Source organism: Rhodnius prolixus, unplaced genomic scaffold (assembly GCF_049639745.1).
Source record: "Rhodnius prolixus isolate KJV_2025 unplaced genomic scaffold, Rpr scaffold_1, whole genome shotgun sequence".
Lineage (NCBI taxonomy): Eukaryota > Metazoa > Arthropoda > Insecta > Hemiptera > Reduviidae > Rhodnius > Rhodnius prolixus.
The window spans coordinates 39,372,605-39,398,406 of NW_027411581.1; the positions used below are offsets into that span (position 1 = coordinate 39,372,605).

At 30.8% G+C, this 25,802-nt stretch overlaps 2 protein-coding genes and 1 long non-coding RNA gene across 18 annotated transcripts in view; 2 read left to right on the plus strand and 1 right to left on the minus strand.

The window, feature by feature from the left end:
* Positions 1–25,593, minus strand: part of LOC141459754 (lysine-specific histone demethylase 1A-like) — a 419,413-nt gene extending 393,820 nt beyond the window's left edge. For 8 of the 13 annotated variants that reach the window (XM_074139182.1, XM_074139214.1, XM_074139175.1 and 5 more), the window contains exons 1-13: positions 25,444–25,592; positions 25,144–25,256; positions 20,324–20,443; positions 19,943–20,069; positions 18,958–19,091; positions 18,648–18,809; positions 16,749–16,865; positions 8,376–8,552; positions 7,155–7,297; positions 6,985–7,075; positions 4,370–4,504; positions 4,221–4,294; positions 2,761–2,909 (exon numbers count right to left, since the gene is read on the minus strand). In XM_074139182.1, coding sequence (XP_073995283.1) covers positions 2,761–2,909; positions 4,221–4,294; positions 4,370–4,504; positions 6,985–7,075; positions 7,155–7,297; positions 8,376–8,552; positions 16,749–16,865; positions 18,648–18,809; positions 18,958–19,091; positions 19,943–20,069; positions 20,324–20,443; positions 25,144–25,256; positions 25,444–25,465 — 1,564 coding nt within the window. In that variant the 5' untranslated portion in view covers positions 25,466–25,592. Of the gene's footprint in view, positions 1–2,760; positions 2,910–4,220; positions 4,295–4,369; positions 4,505–6,984; positions 7,076–7,154; positions 7,298–8,375; positions 8,553–16,748; positions 16,866–18,647; positions 18,810–18,957; positions 19,092–19,920; positions 20,070–20,323; positions 20,444–21,097; positions 21,254–25,143; positions 25,257–25,443 lie in introns of those variants that run through there. The other 5 variants (XM_074139161.1, XM_074139168.1, XM_074139266.1 and 2 more) reach the window with 4 other exon arrangements.
* On the plus strand, positions 5,398–16,326 carry LOC141459793 (venom serine protease-like). Of its 4 annotated transcripts, none has more exons than XM_074139280.1 (8): positions 5,398–5,556; positions 9,365–9,603; positions 10,268–10,573; positions 12,892–13,102; positions 13,302–13,487; positions 14,342–14,508; positions 14,577–14,733; positions 16,171–16,326. In XM_074139280.1, the coding sequence occupies exons 2-8, from the start codon at positions 9,379–9,381 to the stop codon at positions 16,206–16,208; spliced, it is 1,290 nt and encodes a 429-aa protein (XP_073995381.1). In that variant the 5' UTR covers positions 5,398–5,556; positions 9,365–9,378; the 3' UTR covers positions 16,209–16,326. The 4 variants fall into 4 exon arrangements, with proteins under 4 accessions (XP_073995381.1, XP_073995399.1, XP_073995389.1 ...); XM_074139298.1 differs by having other exon boundaries at positions 12,904–13,102; XM_074139288.1 differs by having other exon boundaries at positions 9,375–9,603.
* LOC141459808 (uncharacterized) lies at positions 20,319–21,233 on the plus strand. Its single transcript, XR_012461623.1, has 2 exons — positions 20,319–20,453; positions 20,911–21,233. It is a non-coding gene; the product is annotated as an uncharacterized lncRNA (long non-coding RNA).
* Positions 25,594–25,802: the final 209 nt, after the last annotated feature.

A 25,802-nucleotide genomic window follows, 5' to 3' on the forward strand; every position in this document is an offset into this window, starting at 1 on the left:
TTAATTTTAATTTAATTTTATTTTTTTTATTTAAGGCGCGTCAATATTCCCAAACCTGAGGATCGTTGGCGCTTGGAGCTTTTTCCACGCATTTCTGACGGAAAGAGAAAATCTTTTTCTTCTCGTTCTTACCATTTTTTTTAAATTTTGTAAACAACGTAGCGCCTAAACGCTACGTTTAGATGTTATTCGATTTAATTTCATGTAGGATTATAAACGTACATGTTACCTGCAGAATATGCAAATGTACCTGTTTATTTTAATTCCTTATTAAATTTAAATTTATATTAGCTTTTAGTGGCCGTAAAAATATTTATATTTAAGATTCAATTTAGCTAGAAATCGGTCCAGAACAAAAAACAACTCTGTCTTTTTGCCAACGTTTCGGCAAATTTATGGCGTTCTTCAGGGCCTGGACATTACAAATAAAAGGAATACAACGATTTATAATACTGAACCACGGGACTACAAATACAATATATTAATAAATCTTATTAAAACTGTCCGGTAGGACTGTTGTATAAGGGTTGATCGTCAAAAATTGCACGAAAAAGCGTAACGTTGAAAAACACCCAACTTTGACAATTTTTTTCTTTTTTTCTATAAAAGATAAAATTCCCAAATTTTTTTTATAATGTAGGGCAAATTCTCCTTTATTACTGTATTTTTTTTTTGTAACAACATAGATTAAATAGATTTCGAGAAATACGAGTCTGAAAATGGGCCAAAACGGCATTTTCAGAAAATGTTTCTTGCTCTTCTTCTTCTTTAACTAACCCTTATACTTAACTTTTAAATCTTTAAGTTTTTGAAAAGGAGATTAAAACTATAAGAAATTATATAGATTATTATCATTAGAAGTTACGTGGCTATGCGGATTGGTTGAGTTACAGAAAACCAAGAGCCAAAAATGGAGACTAGAAAACGTTGGCAAAAAAGGCGGAGTTGTTCTTTGTTTTGGATCGATTCCTCGTTCAATTGAATCCTCAATATTAAATTTAAATATTAATTTCTGCTTACTTAATACTACGAACTCCCTGACATGCTAGTACACTATGCGTATTCGAGTAAAATTAAGTATTAAGCGAGTTATTATTCAGACTTTACGAGTTGTGTCTAGATAATTTAGCCACGAAGAAGAGCAATCAGTTTAACAAATATTTCAGCACAATGTTTAAATGGTTTGCCAAGTCTGATACATGGAAATTTTGCTAAATTCACTACCAGCTAATTCACGCACCCACAACCATCAAAACCCGGTTTGTCTGATCACGTGGTATGACCTGTCTCCATGAAAAGGAGCCTGAAGTGAAGACTCATACAACTCTCTATCCCTACTATCAAGGTCATAACTCACTAATTTTCTTCTACACCAAAGTTGAAGAAAAAGTTTTAAGACATTATTTATATTCAAAAGAAACAACCAACAAACAGGTCACAAATTGCTTTGGGCAGCTTACCCTATCACCCTATAGTGGTATATGATATATGAGCCGTTCACTTCACAACTCGATTAACTCCATAAAACAAATAAATGGAAAAATGTGATGAAATAATGTAATTGTTTTTTTAAAATTGGATTTATGCTATAAAACCAAATAAATTTACCGTTATCATTTAGCGGCTGCTTCTATATTTGAGTTGAATAATTGTAACAGTATACATTACTGCATGGAGTTAATTAAAATGGCTTCTAAAATAAATTATTTATTATTCAATGGCTAAAACATTTTAGTCGTTTATTGGTGTTAATCTTAAATATTTGGGAAATTTATTATAAATATAAAAAGGTACTGAACCAAGTGCTTTGACACTTAAATTTAAGATATTACAAAAAGTGGAGTTAATCGAACAGCTCATATAAAGATACTGGTACCACGAGATAATTTTAGAGTAAAAAAAAATTGATACAGTTATTAAACCAATAATCTCAAGCTAACCGCAAATCTAACTCCTAACTGCAACTCCTAAAAGACATCACAATAAAGAGAAACAATTCCTTGAAAATATCTGTTTTCAAATGCACACAAGTAATCGTGAGAACCAACTGGGTAAAGAAGCCACTTGAAGCCTAATGACCGCCCATACAAAGTGATGAACAGAAATAATCAATATTACAGCATACTCTTAGAAAAAAAAAATTTTATGTTGGCAATTGAAATCAAGTTCAATCATTGAATTAATAGACCAATTGATATCATCATGGCAGCGGATGAAAATCATGTAAGATACTTTCTTCCTCTAATAATAATAATAATAATAATAATAATAATATCCAGCAGCTGACCCTTTTCTCTTCCTAGGAGCTTCTTACAGCTCACTGTCCGGTGATGGAGTGTTGTCTGTAACGAGAGAACACTGACCGGAGGCCGGCAGTGCACTGGAAAAAGCTCCGAGCGCTAATAACCTTAGATGGTGATGCGCCAAAAAAAATAATAATAATAATAATAATAATGTAGGAAAATTGACATAATTATTTTTCTTATTTCTAAAATAGTCTTAATCTTATTGTTTTAAATTTTTTAAATATAATTTATACAGAAGATCCATGAAAGAAATGATGTCTTTTATTCTAGTTTTGTGTTTCCTCTATTCGATTAAATTCTTCTTAAAAAAAGTAAATGTGTAATCAAATCAAGTATAACAGTGCTTCTTGGAAACATCACAAATTATTAAAGAAATAACAATGTATACGGAACATTAATGTATAAAGGATAAATCGAGAATACAACATTCTAAGTGGCAATAGAAGGAACTAACCTGTTAGATGGCTTCCAGTAAACTCAAAATCATCGTCTTGGTCCCAGTGTTTCAATGAAAGATTGTTCAAAGGAGTAGCATTGGCAAATTCCAAATTGGCAAAATGCCAATCCAAAATTTGTCGATCTTGACATGAGAGATATACATCACTGTAAAATGAAAATTATTTATTAATAAATGTGTAAATCAAAACAAAAATTATTCTCTTATATGAAGAACTTTTTCTTTTTTCTTTTTCTTTTTTTTTTTTTTGCGCTGCGACGAAACAGAATTATTGGGAATGCACAGGTGCGATCAGGTGGTAAAACAACTCAGTCAGATTCTAAATAGAAGTTCTAGGAGGAGAGACTCAGTAGTTAAGGATTTTGCTTCCCATATTTGGTGAAGGGAGACTTCCACAAATTGAAGGGACAGAGATGTCTGTCTAATAGAATAAATATCTGCTATTTAATCATTTTCTATTTTAACCCATCTATAAATTGTGCTGAGATCGACCCTTAGACAAAGAACTAATTAAAATTAAGGGAACTAAACCAATCAAAATAATCCTTCCAGGAGCACTTTTCATCCAAACTTCATTCCAAATTCCAAATAACTACACCCACCTATTACTATGCCTATTACAAAAGTTCCCAAATTTCTAAAATAGGCTCAAGCGAAAATGGTTTCTTAAAACTTTCGCAGTCACTAAGATATTACACTGCTAGAATTATTGCCATTATTGAAACGGATAATAAATAAAATTACACTTTAAATGGAAACCAATATTTATTAAATTTCTCTCGAAGCTGATACTGGCTAAGAATTCTAGTTGTCTTTAATAAAATGTATCATTTATGATAGTTAAACAGTACTTTACATCAAAACTTCAGTTCAACCTCAAGTCACAGCTCCAATAGAACATAAAATCGATTCTCGAAAAGAGAAAAACAACTAGTAAATGAAAAAGGTAAGAAAAAGTTCGAACTATATTCGTGAATGTAGCCAAATACTGACAATACGTTTAGTTTCACGGATTTTTGAAAGGAACCTTTGTTCACTGATAATTAGTTTTTTTAGCTTGATCACAAAACCCGCAATTACAATTATAAGAAGTAATTAAATTTTCCAAAGAAAACTGGCCAGGTCACACTACACAACTAATGTGATACCGCTCTTAACTAACTGTAATATTTGTGTGGCTTGAGTCTTCTAAAAAAAAAAAAAAAAAAAAATTATAAAAAAGAGTAAGAAGGCTTTTTCCCCCAAAGGTTTTGTGCAAACATTAGCTTCTATGACTAGGCGAAATTGTAAGCACTTTGCAGAAGAGGAAATATTAATTCCAACATCATAACGTGCTCTTTCCTTGGGTATTTAGTTTGATTCCCACGAGAAACGTCAAGCTTTATTAGAGAACAAAGCAGTAATTAACCTACCCAAGAGACAGTAGACATAATAATAATAAAAGAAAATATTCTCACCTTGGAGGAGAATTTTCAAGATCTCTCAATTTCCCTTCAATCTCATTTTGCTGTTCAACAAGTTGGTCCCAATCCTAGTCGAACAAAACGTAATAAATAAACAAATAAGTGAAAAACCAGTATCTAATTATAATATTTATAACACAAACTTTGCACGCATTGTGTAGATCACGCAGTTTATATCTCACGCTGAATTCTGAAGCAATATTTCGAGGCGCTTTGTTTTCCTGCATTGATTTATATTGCCTACTCAATTCTGCAATATTTTCTTTGAGTTCAATCATCTGAAACAAAGTATTAATTGTAGAATGTTTGTTTATGAATGTAAGAAGATCGCTTAATAAGCGAATTTTCTTTGTATAATAATAAACAAAGATATTTAACACTTTTTAACTAAGCTTGTTTTCTTTCAACATAAACACAATTAATAACTGGGCCACAGTAACACATCTTAATAGGAGAAGCGACTGAGGTATTAAGTATATCTGCGCTTTGTTTTTAAGATTCTAAATGATGAGACCAATAGTGTAGCAATATTATCTAACAAGATTCCACCGTTGACAAGTCCCAATGTTTTAAATTTCCCATTTCTCCAGCTCACATTCAGTAAATAGAAAAGCTGGGACTAATCAGACACGAAGTACTGTTGACTCGATTTAGCTGTTTTTACGACTTCAACTATTTGGCTTGGTAGATGTTTGTAGATTTAATAAATGTTAAAACTCGATATTTCCATAAAATGGCGTATTGGAAAAACCAAAAACATTTTATTACAAATTTCTTATATTCAATACAAGGCAAAGACTGGGAATCAAGTCTAACACCCAGTATAAAGACGTTCAATACATCCTATCTTAGGATCTACCACCTTCAAAATGGTTTAATGATAAGACTTATTTAAAATCTACTGATTCAATGGTTATAAAAGATTTATTATTCACTAGTGAAGAAATGAAAAAGTATTAATGTCAAATTTAAAAGTTCGGTGAGTTCTTAGCCAAATCGCGACAATTTTGAACTACTGAAGACTTAAATTGGTAATTGAAATGATTGATGGAAAAAGATTCAGTTTTATACAAATTAATCTTCACGAAATAACTGAATGATAACAAAACATTTCATTGTAGAAAATAATTAAAAATCCTTGACCAATACAGATATAAAGAGGGCAATTTAAGGTCATGTTATTGCCATAGTTCAGTTCTATGCAGTATTTTGTTTACCACTGCAACACAACAAATAATAAAACTGAGTATACATGAACTGTAACGGCTAAACTTTTCCATGAAATAAATGAATTAATGATTAATTGGGCTATTAGAGGAATCTAAAGCAGGTAAGAAATTTTATATCTAGAAAGTGTCTGTATTTTGTGGACTAATTGTGTACATTAGGCTTTCCATTCCATCTACATAAGTCTAATTTAATGTTTCTTTAATATTCTTATCGTTTTCTGAACTGATAATACCACCAAGTTTTCTTATTCCAGTAATACATAATTTAGTAACTTCACTCTATTCATTCTCTGGATATTCACAGCTACTAACAATTTTTTATTTGTGCTTCACTCGAAATTTTGACGGAAGAAGTTTATTAAGACAAACAGGTCCATTTCAAATCTATCTTCATAGATAAAAAGCTTCAAATAACATTTTATGCCTACCTGTCTGCAACTATGTATACACTAAATGAAGGGCAGGAAAATGAATGTGTTCTAAATTTTTGTTTTTGGTTACACGAAATCATATTGACCTGATAGGCTGCGGGAAAAAATCAGCCAACCGAAGGCCATTTTTGTGGAGGCTGGCAATCCTTTTAAGTGCCCCTTCAAAACAGTTTATAGTCTCCCTAAGTAATATTAGTAGGAATTAATGAGAGTAACAAAATGTGTTAAATATCTTTCCTAGTTTGAGAAACAGTCCACCGAAAATGAAATTGCACAAAACAGCTTTTTCGATTTTCCAGTAATTTTTTAAGACAAAAAGTTTCAACTTCATTTGAAACTGGGCATTATTTTATTACATCTGTTTTAACCATAAAGGTGTACAGAAGTAGTTGAGCAATCGTACATGCAAAAATAAAACTAATTATAAAAATGGTTTCACATAGAAATCAAAGTAGAAAATAATAAACCTTAAAAAATAGAAATGAAAGAATCTGGTTTTTCTTTTCTTGTTTTTTATAATCTGAATTATTTCTACACCGCAAGGTAGATGAGGTTAGTAAGCAAGTTAGCAAGTAAAAAATTAATATGTAAACCAATATAAACTAATTAAACCAAAGTTAATACAATAACTAAAAAACAAAATAAATAAAACACAAATAAATAAATAAATCAGCACAATATCTTTTTCACTTCAATATTTTCAGAAAGAAAATGAAAAAATAATCTATTTTACTCATACTTTCGGGTCATTAGAAGCAGGGCACTCAGGGCATTACACGACCAATCTGATTCCCTCTTATTCACCAAAATTCACAAAAGTTGGGTATTAAGAATGCTAGATCTGTCACTTTAAAACTTTTTTTCCCCCAGGAAATATTGATTTCAGTGGGGTTTTGGACAAGCTAATTTGTCTACAGAAATTCATCTTATTTTAGTGAATTTGTATGCTAATGAATAAAACTACATATATCATAGACATATGAGACTAGATTATTTAACTTTTTTGAGTCCAGATCTTAAGAATTTTTTCAAGAGATTGAATCAAATTCAAAACTAATAACAAATATCGTAAAATAATTTAAAAAAACCTAAGCACACCTGATTCTGATTAGTTTTAAGACGGTCTTGTAAATTAACTACAGCTTTATGGTGAGCGATCTGTTTTTCTTTAATATTCTTTTCTTGCAATCTAAAAAATAAATGTTTCAATGGCTAGAATAAATAATTAATACTAATCAATATAAAATAAATATAACTTAATTACTCACTTGATAACCCACTCTAGTGCTTGACCTAGAGAGACAGGTTTTCCGCCAGAATAATTGAAATCCAACATATGAGACAAGTAACTCGTAGCTTCCAACAATCGATTGAACTCTCTTTCTACCATTTCGTCCTTCTCTTTAGGCACCTTTTAAAAATAATTAATTACTCAACGTACTGCTCTAGCACAGTGGCATTTTTATTTCTAAAATCATTCATTTTGAAGACTAAGATTAGGAAATCTCTGATTTCAAAACCACTTCCTCAGACATAAGAAGATCCTCAGTTATATTACACAGTTATATATATATATATATTTTGATAATAATTCGGACAATTTATTAAGGGCACTTCTGGACAAGAGGGACGTGATTCGTTTGAAGTCTCATTTAAGTGTAATTGTAGACTGTCATCTAATACAAATTAACAAAGATTAAATATGTTAACGAAGCATGTAATAAAATAAGAAAAGCGGCTAAGCTAAAATTCAATTTTAATTTGAAGACTTTTAGATTATAGTGATTTCTCCGAAAATGGTTCCATTAATAAAGTGAACTGTATAAAGTAGAAGCATTTTTTTGTGTTTGTTTGTTTTATTACTATTACAAATGCAATGAATTTTATTTATGTAAACTGCAGTGAGAGAAACTCATATGAGTAAACAAGATATTAATACACTTTGAATTTCACCAAAATATCAGTTTAGATATATTCAAATTTATTGAATGGTTATGTTTACAGTGAATTTTACAGTAAGAATAAAGACTAAAACTTCTTCTACTTTATTTTCCAAATCACAGGAATTTTCGAATGAATGTGAATATAGAAAAAAATGTACCACTTCTACTAACAAATTTTGACCTAAAACTTCACCCCTATTTATTGATTATATTTTTTTTTTTGTCCTCGTAATTTCTTTTTTGAGATATATTAATCAGAAAACATCAAAATCACACAGTGCAAGTACGCATAACTTTTTTTCGCGCTAAGTAGTAAAAGTGTAAGTAGCAAAAATATTTCAATAAACGTGCAAAATGCATAAATACAGTTTTTTTTATTTTTTTTATTTCGCTTAAAACAGAATATTACAAACCCAAACCTTTGCAAAACTTAAAAGTTTGACAGAATAAAATCATAACTAGGAAAATATTATAAACTGATATTTTGTATAAATTTTAAATTTTATCTTTTAAAAAAAAATCCAAAAATTGCCGTTGTCTACTCACAGTTTTGCCACTTGAGTCATACAAAGGGCACTTTTGGCGTATTTTATGCAATTCCATATTTATCTGTTTAGAAAGAACATTAACAGGATTTCCACCTAAACCTGTTACTACCATTGCTCCAAGATCTGCTATGAAATTGCCTTTTCTAAAGGTGGCAATACGTCCTCCAACACGTTCCTAAAATTATTAAAACAACATTATTTTAGTGAAAAAAAAAAAAAAAAAAAAAAAACATTGTGAGCAGAATGAAACAAGTTTATATAATAAAAGTAAGGTAGGGATTAGCTCAGTGGTTAGTGAACTGGATTCCCAATGGAACTGGATTTTTTATGCCTGGGTGATTGGCGATAGGCAGTGTAGTCTGTAACGAGAGAAAGAACACTGTCCTGGGGCGGCAGTGCACTGAAAAAGGCTCCGGATGCCAAAAACTCTGATGTTGATATATCTTGATTTAGATAATTAACAAAAGTTGGCTGAAGGAGATAAGTATGCTTAATATAACTCATAACTAAACTTATTTACATTTGATAATCTTAATTGTGATCAGTTTGGAAGCCCATCAACAAATGTTTCAATATCAATGAGTTCTCTATTTGATACTGAAAACTGCTGAAAAATAGGCTAATCCTACTCTCTGGGAAACATTAATTCTAAGTACCCCCTCAAAAATGAAAAAAAAAATTAGCTTCAGCATTCTGAAATTTATGAGCTTAAATTGTACATATTAACTAATTTCTGACAGTCATTGTCAGTCAATATTGATTTGACTATGTGTATTGAAACATATCATTTTCAATAATCTGTAAACAAACAATTGAAACTATAGTATTTAGCAAATGATTAAAAAAACAACAACATTGCAATCAGGTCTAAATTTAACCTCAAAATATTGTAAATAGCGAATTTAAACAAAATCTTCTTCTGAATTAATTTTACCGCGTTGTTAATATGGTGTTAAAAATCTTAATTCTAACTATTTCTTATTTCAGTTTTAGACAGACTCATGATTAAGTCTCTAACGTTATATGCCGCATTGTGTGGGATCTTGGCGCAAGGTAGTGATGTATTGGACAACATTGTCGAGACTGTTTACATTAAAGTAGGAGCTCCAGCATATGACAGCATCTACTATAAAACACTGCCAAATAACATAACCAAAAAGTGGATATTTGTAACAGATGACCATGGCAAGATAAGTTTTTCCTGTAAAGAAATGACAATTTCATATGTAAGAATTAATACACATAGAATAGGATGTTAACAAAATAGACAATTACTTTGATTTTAATATAAATGCATTACATATATTTTTTAATGTATATAATACGAGTATATATTACATAAATATATTTGGCGCCACGGTAGCCGAGCGGTAAGAGGTAAGGCCCGCAAAGCTAATATGTATTGTGGTATGTGGTACTATGGGTTCGATTCCCGGTCTAGGCTTTGGATTTTATTAAAACTGTCCGATATAAGGGTTGATCGTCAAAAAGTGCACGAAAAAGTGTAACGTTGAAAATCACTTAACTTGGACAATTTTTTTTCTCTTTTTCTATAAGAGATAAAATTCCCAAATTTTCTTTATTATGTAGGACAAATCCTCCTTTATAACTGTAATTTTTTTGATTTAATATGAGATCTTTATATTCTATTTAAAATGAGATCTTTATATTCTATTTAATATGAGATCTTTATATTCTATTTAATATGAGAACTTTATAGTAAAGTATGTTTACTGTCTGTCTCCGTCTACGACACATAATCTGGTACTTGAACCAAAAAGCCAGCCTGATAAAAATATGCACTACTTTGCTTACTTTATATGTAAACATTTATATAACAACTAAACTGAACCATATTGAATTTAGATTTCGGCCATACTATTTTTATAGCTGTACATAAATGGATTACAGAGAGCACTATGCAGAAAGGAAGAGCTAATTGTGGACAATGGAGAAATAGAAAAACGTTTCTGTGGGACACAATTTGATCTTAAAGTAAAATCAATACTAAATAGAATGATAGTGACGGTGAAAACAAGCCAAGAGACAGCTTTTTTAGATTGTTTAGTACAAGCTGTGACTGGACCAGATTTTGATCAGTACAAAAATATTGTATCCACAGAAATAGATTCAAGTGAATTTGGAGCTAAAAAAGGAACAAAAGAAACAACCTGTCCTTGTGGATGGTCGAACAAGGTACATACATTACGCATTTTGATGAAATTAACTTTTTCCTTATGTTTCTCTTAACTTCTTGTTTTTCTCACTTCCTTTATCTCTTAATTTTTTGAAGCGAGCAACTTTAATTGCAAAAATGTTCATTATAAACTTCATGTACAATTAATATTACATGAAATCTATCAAATGAACTGTAATGAAAAAATAGTTTTGTAATACAAAAAACAAAACAACTTCCTAAAGCAATACATGTTAAGAAAAAATGTAAAAAGAGCAAAGAAATTATAAAATCCCTTTCAAGTAAGCAACAAATGTTGAGTTGATAGGTCTACTTTTTTTCAATTAGTCAGCATAAATTCCAATTTAAGTGACTGCAATAAAAAATTAATATACTTATAAATTTGGCCCTTACAGTGGTGTGCTGCACCATTTTGGTCCTATATCTGCCTAACCAAATACAAAAAGTTAAAAAGTGTGAGTTAAAAAGGCTGATTGGGAAATTTCATCAATAGATACCCATAGGCTAAATGCAAGCAGTACTTGACGTTGCCATTGCGTTAACGTTTGTAAAAATGTTTTTAGATTCCCTTGGAACAAAATTCCTAATCGCAATTAGAAAATAATGTAGATTATAATGTAATTTCTTTTTCAAATAGGAGATATCTACATCCTAGACTAAAATATATAAGATAAGATAGATAAAAAAAAAAAAAAAACTGTATTTTATGTATTTACATATTACAGGGAGTTCTGTTAGTGAGTTAAATTCCATTAACAATATGGTAGTGTTCAGTAAACAAATAAAATTATTCCTCAATCACAAAAAATAAATTATACATAAATAAATAATATCCAATGACAAAAAAAATTAAATTATAAATAATTAAGAAAAATAATAATAAAATACTTAACTAAACTCACGACTTGACATGGCAAAATAAATAAAAATACAATTAAATAAGTAAATTTTGACCAAACTTAAAACATTACCATCATATTCGGACAGTATACATTGGAGAGAATTAATTAATTAATAAATTAATTTATCTTTTGAATTAGATTTAAGCGATTGTAATTAATGTTCACCAAAATTTTCATTTATTATCATTATTATTGTACTATTATTCGCTTATTATAAAGGATCTTAACTTGAGTACTTCTATAATATATTGGTACACACTGTTCAACTGTTGGATTGAGCAGATTGAGAGTATAGCAGTCAAATTTGTGTAATTATCTACATTGAATATAAAATTAGATAAATGATGTTGTCTAAGAGGTGAATATATTGGACAGCCCAAGAGGATGTGCTCCAGGCTCTCTTTACCGTTCAAATTACAGAGGGTACAGGTAGAGCTCGTCTCGATGGAATGGTATCCATTTCTATTTCTTATTCTTAGATATCTGTCACGAGAAATTCTCAGTTGACTAACTACCCTCAGTTTGTCTATAGCACATGCACAGTGAATATATTCCTCTGGAATTCCTAACAGACTTATATCTCTGTAAATGTGACTATAACCGGAGTGAATAGCTCTCTCAACATCCAATGAGATGGCATGGTTAGTCCACTTCTCAATTAAATTAGGGATATTCTTTATAATATACTCCACACTATCAGAGTGAATAATATCTGGCTCCCCAATGATACTTAGCCACTCAGAAAGCTGTGTAAACCAATTCCATTCCACTTTATTATACCCTGAATTATGTAGTTCTCTCAACCTGAGGAAACAAATTCTTGGCAGCCTATCTTCATTCATTTTTAATATCCGCAACCAATAATTCAGAGTTCTCTTAAACACTTGCACACTCAAGGGAGGTCTACCAGATTCCAAACGCACTAAATAATCCGGAGTATTTTTAGCCCAACCCATCAGTTGCTTAAAAAATTTGACTTGTGTTCTTTCCACTACATACAAATACCTAGAAGCCCAAACTTCTGATCCATAAAGAAGGGTAGATGAAACTAAAATATATAGTAATTCTTATTAGGAGCTCTCATTGTCGTTGTAAAGCGTTCGCATTGTTTTAAAAAAAACTGAAGATATCGGTAGAACTAGATATTCTAAGCCTTAAAGGTTTATTTGTAATCTTTTCCTAGACTACAATAACTAATGTTTGTATACACATATAAGTAGTTATTGTATATACGCGACATGCAACCTAAAACCTCTATTTGAACTCATTTTAGATAATACTTGATCTGTAAATAAAGTAATTAATGACTATCACGTGCTTCGAATTGGAAAATGTAAGTCTTAGCTGTTGAGACTCCCGCCAAAACAATGATTGCTAACAATTAATTAAGAAGTAATTTAATTGATATTGTAAAGGCTACATTTCAGAATTTAGCGAGAATAGTCAGTGGTAAGAAAGCAGGGAGACATGAATTTCCATGGATGGCTGGCGTGAGAAAAGATGGAATGCAATTTTGTGGTGCATCGATAATAACAGAATACCATGTACTAACGGCAGCTCATTGCACCGTCAATAAACACAATATAAGTCTAGAAGTGCTCGTTGGTACTAATATTAGATGGGCAGGTAATTTCTCAACTTATGTTACCTAAACTGATATTCAATATTTCCTATATCTACAAATATTGCTAACAATATTAAACAATATAGCCAGCGCTTAATAAGTTAATATTCCCTTTTGGTGACTTAAACTAAAAAGAATAGACATTAATTGGATTTTGTTACTGCTCTTTAAATTTCAATTAATAGTTAAACAAATTTTTAGAGCTGGAGGGCCAGAGAATTAAAGTGAAACAAATTGTAGAGCATAAATATAATAGAACTAATGGACACGAAAATGATATAGCAATACTTGTACTGGAAGAAAAAATAAACTTCAACGATAACGTTGGTCCTGTGTGCTTAACTCCTGAATTTTTGAGCGATAGAAATGAATACCTTACAGTAATGGGTAAGTTTCACATTAAAAACAAATTCAAATTAGAACAAAGCTGATTATTCTGAAACAGGAAAAGTTAAGAAGTGAGAAGACTTCTGAATTGCCTCAATAAAGTTAACTAGCTTAACTATTTTCAATTTAAAAAACTCAAATACATTCCATTATCGGGAAGGTAGAATAAACTTGCTCAATGAGCAAAAAAGTAAAAATATACTTGCTTCTCTTACTGCAACTTGGACGCTAATGAATGTTTACAAGTAAAGTTACCAGAGGAATAACCTCAATGGGATGCCCAGAACTTAGGTTAGGTTAGAGACGTTTTGTTGACATATCATTTAAGTCATGTTGACATTTAACAACTAGCACTTTTTAAAGTGCTCATTTGGCCTCCGGACAGTGTTCTCAACTGAGAAAAAAAAAAAAATTATCACCGAACATTACGCATGCAGAGATTCTTAAAAAAAAATCTAAGGTCAGGCAGATGGACATGACTCCTGAACTCCACGAGGAACTCCTCGCTAATCCCTTCCCAAAAAAAATTTTTAGTTTTTATGGCGCGTCAACTTCTGAAGTCATTGGGACTAGGAGTTTTTTTCAGTGCATTTCTGGGCTCCGGATACTTTTTTTTTATTATTACAGACCAGATGACCATCACTGGACCTGGACAGAAGATAAGGGCAGCATGCAGACTCGAAGCCGTGATTTCTACGAAAGAATTCGCAGAACTAATCACTTAGCTAATATCTTTAATGAAAAAAGTATTGTTTTGTAAAATGCCTCTCAAAATTAAATAAAAACAAAATAAAATTTAATTTTAATTTAGAAATTATTTATGAGAACAAATAAAAAGGTATTACTTTTCAAAGGATGGGGAACAACGAAGCAATTTAAATCTCAACATCCAGATTATTTAAGGAAAGCTAATGTAAGAGTAGTTGATATTAACACATGCTCTTATAAATTTAGACGTAAATTCATAACTAAAAACTCCAGCAGAATTTGTACTTGGTCATCTGACAAGGATTCATGCATGGTAAGTTTTTTTTTTAATTATAACTTTATTCTTTTTTAAATAATTAATATAAACATAAATTGTTGCAGGGGGATTCAGGCGGACCTCTGGTATGGCTGGATCCTGAAACAAACAGATATGTACAAGTGGCACTTGTATCATTTGGTAAAGGTTGTCGTACGCCTAATCCCAAAGTTAACACAGCAGTCAGTTATTTTTATGAATGGATAAAACAAGTAGTTGGAGGTAATCTAATTTTATCGCAACATAACCAAGATGACCAAAAGTCCAACAATCACAACGAAATATATGCTTACCTTAACAAGCATTAACTCAATAGTTGTCTTCAATTAATGGTGACAAACTTAATCTTATCTGAATTTTGTATTAACTTTTAGTGACCTTAAATTATTAACATTTAGGATTCTATTAACGAGGATTCGGTCAAAATTACAACAGCAACTCAGTTTTTAAATATCCAGGCCCTGAGGAAGACAATAAATTTGTCGAAACGTTGACGTAAAAACGGAGTTGCTGTTTTTTTTATCGAATCCTCTGCTAATATAATCCTAAATCTTAATCATATCTTAATAATTTCTTCAATATATTTAAGTGCGGTCAACAGTTCTGTTTTGCGCAGCGCTCAGATCAGTAAGGTCATGAACGTTAATTCTTCCCCACAAATGTTTGCCTTTGAAGAGACTGTGACTCTTCCTGCAACAACTTGTCTTGTCACCGATCACTAGATGTTGTTGGGCCCTGCCTTTCCAGTATATATTTAAAGCGAGGGCTCTAAAACGAGATCACTCACTCTACCACAGTTTGCCTCAGGCACTTTTCTTTTTAAATTGGTTCAAATAAATGCCGTAGGCCTAAAAGTTTTTAATAAAAAATGAAAATGCAATAATAAACTCTCAAGTAGAAAATAGTTTCAATTTATTTCAGAGATATAAATATTAATGAGTCAGAATATTTATTTCGGAGAAAATTCACAATTTCTCTTACAACAGTAAGCAAAATTAAGTAAAGCTATTATGTTTATATATTTCTCAAATAAATTAACAACTTTCGACTGTTATGGAGATTGATTCTCTCTCTTAACACTTTAATAGATAAATTTCATTTAAATAGAACTTATAACTCGCCGAATCCTATTTCATTGAGGGGCTGTCACATTTGTTAACTTAGAATTAACATTGAAATCTGCCAAGTCAAGTGAATAAAAAAGTTCAGCAAAGATGTGACCAGTTTTTCAGACGGACATAACATCCAAATCAGGTACCAAGTACGGGTACATAAACCCATTCATCACGATTAGTACTTTACAAAAAAACAAACATGTGAGATCTAAACGGGGGAACTCTTACTTAATAGTTTCTATCTATAACCACTACACCAAATCCGCCCCTTAATTTATGATTAGAACAATTAAGGGGCGTTTTTGGAATCATCGGTGCCCGGAGGTTTTTTTCAGTGCACGTCGGCCTCTAGATAGGTACCCTTGTTACATACATAACTGGATAGAGTGCTATATCAGGCACTCAGTAGAAAAATTTAAGGGCAGGCAGATGAACTCGAACCAACCCTGAATCTCGCCGTGGGAGGCCAGTGCGATAAGCTAAACCAATTTTTTAAAAGGAAAAAATGATTATTTTTTATTTATTTATTTATTTATTCCTTTAGATACAGAATCTGATGCGAAGATATGTACCAAAATTTGAAAATGAACATTACAGTAACGAAGTGATGTGGGGACGAACTCCTTCACCAACAGTACTGTTGATAAACTGCTTCAAATTATTTACTTAATGTAAAAAAAAAATATAATATATAAATGCACATGTTTCAAGCATTTTTTCCCCCTTTTATTTTTAAGCTCAAAAAGAACTGAAAATGCTTCTTTCTTACATTATAGAATATGGTTTATAAATTTTGGTGACTGAATCTTTGATCTAATAAGATAAAAATTATGCTTATAAACATTTTTGACATCAAACGTTAGAGTGTCTTCAGTTCTAGTCTACCTAATCAGTCAGAACTGAATACTTACCACCTTTTGATGTTAAAAATGTTTACTATAATTGTCTACAAGCATAAGCCCAGAAGATGACCTAGTCCCTAGGTAGAAAGCTTGGCAAAAAATAATAATAAAAAATTATTATTATTATTATTCCTATTCTTTCTTATAACTCTTAGATACACGTTTATTTATGAAATGAATAATACAAAAGAGAAATTGAAGAAATGTAAAAATTACTCACCCTGGCTTCTAAAACAACAACATCCATTCCAAACTGCTGCATCTGTTGGGCAGCAGCTAAACCAGCAATACCCGCACCAATTACAATTACTCGACCTTGCTTCTTCGAGGGCAATGGCTGAAAAAATTAAAAGGTTTTTGCAATTAAATTATCATTCTAAACTTGTAAGAAGTGGAAATCTAGATTTTCAGGAGTGTGAAAACCTCTTCGATATTAATATATTCGTTCTTCTTTCATTTTGTTTCAATTAAAAAAAGTTACTAATTTTAACCTTATAATGCTGGAACAAATACTAATCTTAAAGAGTTCAAAAATGGATATTTTGCTAAGAAATGATAGCAGTCAATTAATTCATTATTTTCGCTAAGTGGGCATACATCGGAATGATTTAATATTACAATATTGCTTTGTGTATATATTTATCAGATAGGATTGAGCAATAAATTGCTACAAGTTAAAAATACAGATCAGAAATCACTTAGCTTAAACCACATTATGAGTTTCAAAAGATTATAGCTAAATGTACATAACTGACTTAAATTAGCGTACCGTAAGTAAGAGTGATAATTAATAATTATGGTAAAATTATCAAGAAAAATGTTTGAGAATAACAAGAGGTATTTTCTCCGGCACGACAAAAACAGGTCGCCAGAGGAAATACTGGAGCAAAGACATAGATGATCTGTGTAAAAGCAGAGTGACCGAAGGGAGACGATAAGCTCAAGTCAAATACTTGGAGAAGAGTAGTCAGAGATGCAAAGTCTAGATAGGACTGTAGATCAAGTTAAGTAAGTAATAACTTAAATATGGTAGAAATATTACTTGCGGTTTCTTTGGGTATTTTAAAGTTTAAAATAGCATCCATAACGAATTCCTTTAGCATATTGAATAATTGTTAATTCAAGTTATATTCATCCATTTTGTTTAATTTATTTTTAAAATAAAGTTTTCTTCAAATACTTAAAGCTTCAATAACTCCAGTATAAAATTTCATGACTTTTGTTTTTTAAATACTGACATTTAGACTGTTTATTCAAGGCACTCCCTTGAGGATTAAGTTAGTCATACAAAAAAACAACTAAAACTAGGTATTCACGATACGAGCGTTAAACATCTGTTAAACGTTTTTAAAAAAATCGAAAATCGTTTTTAGGGGGTACACGGCCCAATTGAGAAAAGAGGTCAGCGTGTGGGAAAACGAGGAACTCCACACCTTATTTTGAAAACAGTCTGGGTAATTTGGGAAATAAAGTAGAATAATACCCTGAATAAAATAATAGAATACACAGAGATTTGGGTCTGTACGATTGACCGAGAGGATTTTACACAGAAGAGGCAGACGAGAAACGAAAAAAAGATAGGCCTGGAAACAGGATACGAATGAGAAAATACCACTGCATTGGATCGCGACAAATATCATGGAATAATTAATAACCCTTTCAGACCTAACCAAAAGAGTAAATACTGTTTTGACATTTTATCCTCCGTAGTGTATTCCTTTTCTTGTGGTTAAGGCGTCTGGCCAGAAATAAAATTCGCTCTGAGAGCGCAGGTTCGAGTGGGGCCGTCACATATGGGAGGAAGTGGTCCTGGTCCGTACACTAGTCTAATGACTAACTTTATTATTATAAAAGTTCAGTTGTAGATATCCTGGTCGGAGAATAAATAGTTTATTCAGGCAACTAAGACATACATTTCCAGAGTATTATTCATCTCTCTGGCTTTAAACTTCAACTTCAAAGTTTCTAAATAATACTCCACTTTTAGTTTATAAAACTATATCAAGAAGTTTTTTTCATTAAACATGGATGAATTCCGAACTAAAATAACTCAAAAAACAAGAGGAAATATATTCATAATTTAAAGTGAATAAATAAGATAATACAACAAAAACTTTACCTTAAGTCTCTTGAATATTCCGAAGTTTATAAAGCCATGGCGTTCCAAAAAAGAATGGATTCTAGTCAAAAGTGCAACATCACTATTGTACGGAGGTTCAACTAATGGAATTGCATTCTCAAGCAATAACTGTTGCTTCGGATTCTCTAACCACAGTTGGAGCTAATCAAACGGAAAATTCAAAAAATCTAGTTTATAAATGTTGAATTCATGTACATTAAACTAAATGTTTAATTAAGCAACAAACTTACTTCAGACCAAATTGTAAAAAAAAAATATTAAAATCTCCCCGTAAAGTACTAAAACTTACCAATCGATTTCTGATGTGTAAAAACGTTTTAACCGAACAAGGTTTGTCACTAGATATGTCAGGGAAGCACGAAGCTTCCGAAGCAGTCATTTTATCAAACGGCAGGCGACTTTGAAAAGCAGCACCTTCGAGACCTGCAAGATTATAGTAGGGCTTTAAATATTTAAAATAAGTACATGAAAATAAAGTTATTTTAATTTACCTGTTAAATTTTTGCATTGAAAAATTATTTGCACATTTAATTATTCAATTATTTTTTCTTACATAAATTTTGGCTGACTTTATAATTGATCAAACTTCTTAAGCTAAAAAAAAAACCTAATACTTTTATAAATCAAAGTTCAAAATTTTCAGCAACTGAGGAATCTAAAACTTGTAACTAACAATAGTCCTAATTTTGCACTAAACTATCATTTACAGGCACAGCTTCTAATGGTTTCAACAAAATTCATGTAGTGAAAAACCATCTCAGGGTAAATTTCATGCCAAAACACATACTATGTAACAGGTTAACATTGACATTAACCTTATGCTACAATACAATGCAAGTCTATAATTTTTTAGGTGGCATTAGGCAATCTGCCCTGCGCTGCAACGACAAAAACTGGCTTTTTCAACTTTTTTTTCAGTAACAAAACAAAGATGAATATAAACACAACATTTATGTTAGATTATATGAATGAGCAAAAGGAATCCATGTTTTAGAAATGAATGATCGTTTGCAACGCTTAAAATCCAAACGCAAATCAAGAAAGATTTGCTCGAAGCTGTATTTTAAAATAAAGATCTGAAACCTGGAAACCTACGAATTAGTTTCTTAATTTGTACAAGCTTAGCCCAAGAAATATATGAGGTTAAATTTAAGCAAATATTGTTTTGCCACCTCATCACTGCAATCGTTGAAAACTTAAATAGAAAGTAAGTGACTATCATTTTACAATCAGGTCAATGTGGTTTAATTACCATTAGGCGAAGAGAAATATACCTGTCGGATCATCTTGTTCTGAATCTTGTTCACCTTCTTCTTCTTTTTCAACTTTAACCGGTGTAGCGGTTGCAGAGGGAACCTGAACTGACCCGGAGGTGACTGCATTATCAGCAGATGCATCCGTCTGAAAGCAATTTAATTTATCAATTAGCTAATTACTTAAACAATGTTGACAATTAAAAATAATTGAAATAAATAATAGTTCCAAATATTAAAAATAGCCTATTGTTGTGCTGTATTTTCACAAATACAAGAAATTTACCGTCTAGGAGGCATTTGTACCTTCATTTCTATAGTAACAATATGATATTAAAATTATGTCTTTTTGCGTAGAAAATAAGAATAATAATACATAATCACAATTATTGTTTTACTTACTGACATAGTTACCGGAGACAATTTTTCACCAATTTTTGCCTTATTATCGGATCCCGCATCCGATGCATCGCCATCATCAACTGTCATTAAATAAGTGTCATCCACATCTACTAAATCAACCTATAACATTGTAAGTGAAAACAACACAAATTCATATAGATGTGCTTAAACCTTGTTTTTGGTTTTGATAAATCTTATGGAATTGTATTAATTTTTAAAATTACTTTTTCTTACCACAAGCAACATAAGGAATTATTAAGGTAATCTAGTTGACTTGAATTATCATTTCCAACGTACATTTGAGCCGTTCAAAAAGACCATTTTTGACTTGGTACCTTAAAGGGGGCCTAAGTTTTATCGAATTGTGAATTAATGAAAAAATTAAAATCTCAACTCTTTGATTAAAATAATTAATTAAATCTGTAATCTATTTACAATTACATTTCATGCTCTAAATCCATATTTCTTACTAAGTTCTTCTCTGAAATAAATGTGTAATTTTGAACATGAATGCTTTTTTTTTTTACTCTTTCTCTTAAAATTTTTATGGTAGTACATGGATTTTGTAGTGATTTATACTTTTTTAGGTAGAAAAAATTAATGAGCAAAAATTTGCTGGATATTAGTTGATACGGCAATGTATCTTTTGAAACCTACTTGTTTACAGTATTATCAAAAATCACATGGGCTGTATAAACAAAACAATAACCTTCCTGCAATACATTACCTATCCGAAGTTAATAGATTGTAATAGAAATGAACTATGCTACATACCTGAGCCTTTTTCCTTCTACTCATTATACCCTTTCAAATAAATGATGTGAAATTAAAACTGTGGAAATACTTATTTAACTGAAAATGAAATCTACCCGTCTACACAGTTCTTGTTACAGCACTGAAAGCAGTAAAAGGAGGGAATTACTGAAAAGAGTGGGGACACGGGACTCCCACTTCCAGGCTTGCGCAAAAAAGGAGCGCGTTTAAAGGAAAAAATCAATTTTCAAATAGTTTGAGCTTAAATTTAAACATCAAAATTACACAATGAAATAAAAATTGTCCAGAGAAAATTTGTTCTTTAAGAGAACTATATTGGAAAAACAGACATGCATGATACAAGTTCTAATCTGCTCATTAAGAAAGTACTGTCTGCTTCGCTTAAACCACTACTAAGAACAGAATACATGTTACAGTTTTTACACTTAATTCACTTCTGCAAAAAGGATTTTTAATGTCTTTTTTATTTTTCTCTTACTGTTTATGCCTAAGTAAATGGATAAAAAAAAATCGTTACGCTCAAACGATGAAATGGTTGAGTTCACATTTGTTTCATAACAATTTTAAAGCAAATTATTGACAAGAGTTAGAAATCCACAAATTTCAATGTCTATTTATTTTGCTCATTTTCCAGATAAATCTATTTTGTCCAACATATAACGCTGAGTTAATTACAGCTTTAAATTAATTTCATTGCTTCTTAGGAGAGCAAACTTCACAAGTTTCTTCTAAAAGTAAATCTATGGAATTAAAACATACTAGGATTCATAAAAAATCCTCTTGAGTTATTCCATTGAATCTTTCTGTGTTGTCCGTTTGGAGGCGGTAATTCGTCGCATGGTTTTAAAAAATGTTTTGGGGCAGAGTTGCTTTAATGGATAATAAATAATATACTTTACGAAGTTTGTTTTAAAAAGATCTTAGATATGTTGGAGGTGAAAATAGAAATAATGAACTAGGTATTTCAAATGGAGGATTGATTGATCTTACTCCATCCTGCTTGATATCGATCGGTTGGAGTCTTTTACGAAGGGCGCCAATACGTAACTTCGAGAAAGAGGCAGTATTTCCTTATCCTCTTGTAGTGGATGCCAACATTGCAGAATGTAGTATTTAGGATGACCTAACCGTTCAATGAGTTTAAGAATACAGAAAAATTTCCAAATTTTCTAATGAGAGATAATCTCATCTGTACGTGGGTCATGATTTGTCCAATTGTGAATGGGATGGAGGATGGCAATCGCCTAATATTTCATAGTCTCCCAGGTACTCCTCTGTTAGGAAGCTTTTCTTCTTCCCTATTGGTGGAAGGACTGTTAGGAGAAAAAAAGTGAATTTATTTTGTAAATACACAAATATTTATTTAAAGCCCGTATTTTAATTACAAACATGCTGGAAAGTTTGAACTGTAACTTAATACTGGAATTTATGCTTAATTTCCCAATTTTTGTTTAATTTAGTTTGAAAAAATTAACATTAATTGCTGAATTTGAAAGTATAGAACAGGGGGGGCCAACCTGCGGCTCGCGAGCCACATGTGGCTCTTTGAAGGATTATTTGTGGCTCTCGATAAATTTACCCGAGTTTCCTTTTCATTTTTGTGTTATTATATTTTAAAAAATTGAAATATTTTAAATCGTCTCTTGATTTTTTTCTGAATCCATTTGAAATTAACATAATTCAAGGTGAGTTTTCCATTTCCAATATAATTATGACCCAAAAAGCATCTGGAGAATTAGAATTAATAGAGATGCAAGAAGATCAAGCTGTACAATTAAAATTTAAGTCGACACCGATTACTGAATTTTGAAAATTTGTACCAGAATTGAAGTATCCTGAATTAAAAAAGGCTACTTTGTTGAATTATTTCAATATTCGGTACAACGTACTTATGTGAATCATTTTATTCCACTTTAAAATTCGTGAAATCCAAACACCAATCAGTATTAACTAACCAGCATCTGAAAGAATCACTGAGAAGTGCTGTTACCGATTTTTAACCAAATTTTAAAGAATTATCAAGAGAAGTAAAATAAATGAGTTTAATTTTTAATATTTAAATTCAATACACATAAGTATATGTATTTTGTACTTTTATTTATATCCGTCCACGACACCTAGTAAATGGTAGTTGGACGTTAAGCCCCGCCTCAAAAAATAGGCGATTACTTTACTTTACTTTTATTTATGTTTTCAATAAATATAATTTCTGTAAAAAAAAAAAAAAAATTAATACCTTTTTTGCATACCTTTTAAATACATATTTAATTGCGGCTCGCGAAAAATTTCAAATTTTGAAAATGGCTCGGACTATCAAGAAGCTTGGCCACCCCTGTATAAAAGATGTTTGTTTTAATAGAGGTTTTTGAAAATTTCAAGTAAATGAATGGAATTGTTTTTTTATTTTTATAAATAATTCGACTCTTTTTAAGGTAATGAAAATCGGTCGTAAAGGGGTTTGATTACTTTTACTTGTATTCCTTCAACTTCCTACTATACTTGAAACATTTTTTCGGATAAAAAATGGACATCGCTTTTGATGGATTTGTGACCAGAGGCTTACTCAATTCCTCTGTTTGAGATACAGAAAACTGCTTATTAACAGCAAAGTAGAGCGTATGTAAATTGTTTATTTACGTTGCCGAATTCCGATCACCTCTATTTAGTGATTTAGTGTTTATGATAAGTTAAAAGCCAGTGAAGTTAAAAGCTTTAATTTAATTTCAATGTTGGAAGATAAAATGAAAAATAACCGTATATTGTCTAAATGCAATTCTTTTTGCTTATATAAACAAAATTCTGCTGACATCTTTTTAGCTATTTTTAATCGATCTTGAAGGCCTAGCTCCTAAAGGTTTTGTTTTGGAGATGCCAGAAATAGAGGATTCCTTATTAAGAAACTATTTTTTAAAGCACTTCGAACTTGATAACTCCTGACTTGTTACTTGTCTTTAACCACATTCTATGAGGTGTGCAATGCAACATCTGTGCGCCTACCTTACTTTGTTTTTATGATTACTTACTTATTCCATAATTTGATTGTTATACCTTAAAATATAATTAGTTATACCTTAAACTTCCAAATTAATACCTCTAATTTACCATATCTCATATGGAATATTCAGTGACAAATATTTGTGAGAAGAAGTAAGGCGTTGTTGTCTATTGCCTCAATTAAGTTGTGTAATATTTGTATTTAATAACATATTTAAGCCATTTGTCATTTTGCCTACTCCGAACTTAATATTGATGATTATTAATTGGAATTATTTAAATGAAACTTTTTGTACCATCTTTGGCTTTGTTTATAATTGGAAAGGGTACGAACAAGCTGCTGCAACTTCCCCTTTAACTAGAGTTTTAAGATAAAGCCCATTAGCATACGTTATTTAAGAAGGAGAATAGTTGCATTTCAAAATATTCAAGGATTCAAGGAATTCCATTATCACGATAAATCTGTTGTAAACACATTTAACCTTAATAAAATTTTCGAAGATTTTTTCTAAAATACATATTTTTCCAAATATTTAATTATTATAGCTACATCACACTGAAATGTCTCTTCACTGAAATGACGCAGGAAAATGAAAGATTTATTTAGTAAAGAAGCATATTAATGATTATGGAATGTCCTTAAAACTTTGAATGTAAGCACAACTCATTTAATTTTTTAAAAATTCATGACGTTCATTATACTATATTAGAATCTTAATGGTTTTTGAGCCATTTTGTCTACAGATATATATACACCCACAAGAGATATACTTTTGACTATGTTAGAGAAATTAGATTTACAGGTTCTTAAAATATAAAGAAAACTGTGCACTGACAAGTGACAGAAATATTCTGCAACTAAGAGCTAATCTAAACATAAAAAGTTTTCAGATACATATTCATTGCCACAATCTGAAATATTTTACAATCTAAGTATGTAGCTAATTTAATTATTTTAGCTATGTGCTTTATGGTTAAAGTATTCTAAGCTAGAATAGACAATTATCTTGATTTTATTGATTGCACTAATCTTTATTATAACGAATACTTACTAACATCCTGGAAAAAGGAAGAAATTTTCTGTTAATTCCTGCTGAACCATTATTAATTGGACTTCTGGAGTTACCATCAGAATCATCTTGTGAGTGGGAGCCACCGGCCAACACTTAAACCAAACCAATCATAAATATTATCACTTTTTGGTATGAGAACAGTTATGAATCACTTTTAATACAAAAAAAATACACATATTTAAGAAAATTGCCACCAATTTATCTTTAATATTGACGGCATTTTTTCCTAAAACACTAATTGAATTTGAGGACGAAATATTTTTTTAAAAAAGTGATCACCTAGGTCAAACCAATGCTCCATAAAGTGCAGTTGTACCAAGCAAAGCACGCAGACTGAATAGATTTAAGTATTTACACTTTATTCTTTCATATAAACAAATCGTGTTTATAAAAGCCAAACATTAAATAATTTTAATAATATATGAACTTTGAACCGGAGTAATATTTCAGCAAACTACTGGAGGACATAGATTTAATTAGTCATGATGCTTTTAAGCTCATTTTCTTTATTTTAATTTTTGTTTATTTTAAGTATACTACTCGGGTTTATTGAGATGGCAAAGATTTGTTAGCTATAAAATATTGAGTTATTTATTAAAGCTGTCGGTAGGTCAGTTGTTTCAGGGTAGATCGTCAAA

What these genes read in the sequence shown, in the direction of transcription:
- LOC141459793 (XM_074139280.1), top strand. Translation starts at nt 9,379, where the DNA reads ATGATTAAGTCTCTAACGTTATATGCCGCATTGTGTGGGATCTTGGCG. An exon ending in CTGACAAGGATTCATGCATG is followed by an intron (nt 14,509 to 14,576) that starts GTAAGTTTTTTT and finishes AAATTGTTGCAG; the next exon opens with GGGGATTCAGGCGGACCTCT. An exon ending in GATAAAACAAGTAGTTGGAG is followed by an intron (nt 14,734 to 16,170) that starts GTAATCTAATTT and finishes TTATTCCTTTAG; the next exon opens with ATACAGAATCTGATGCGAAG.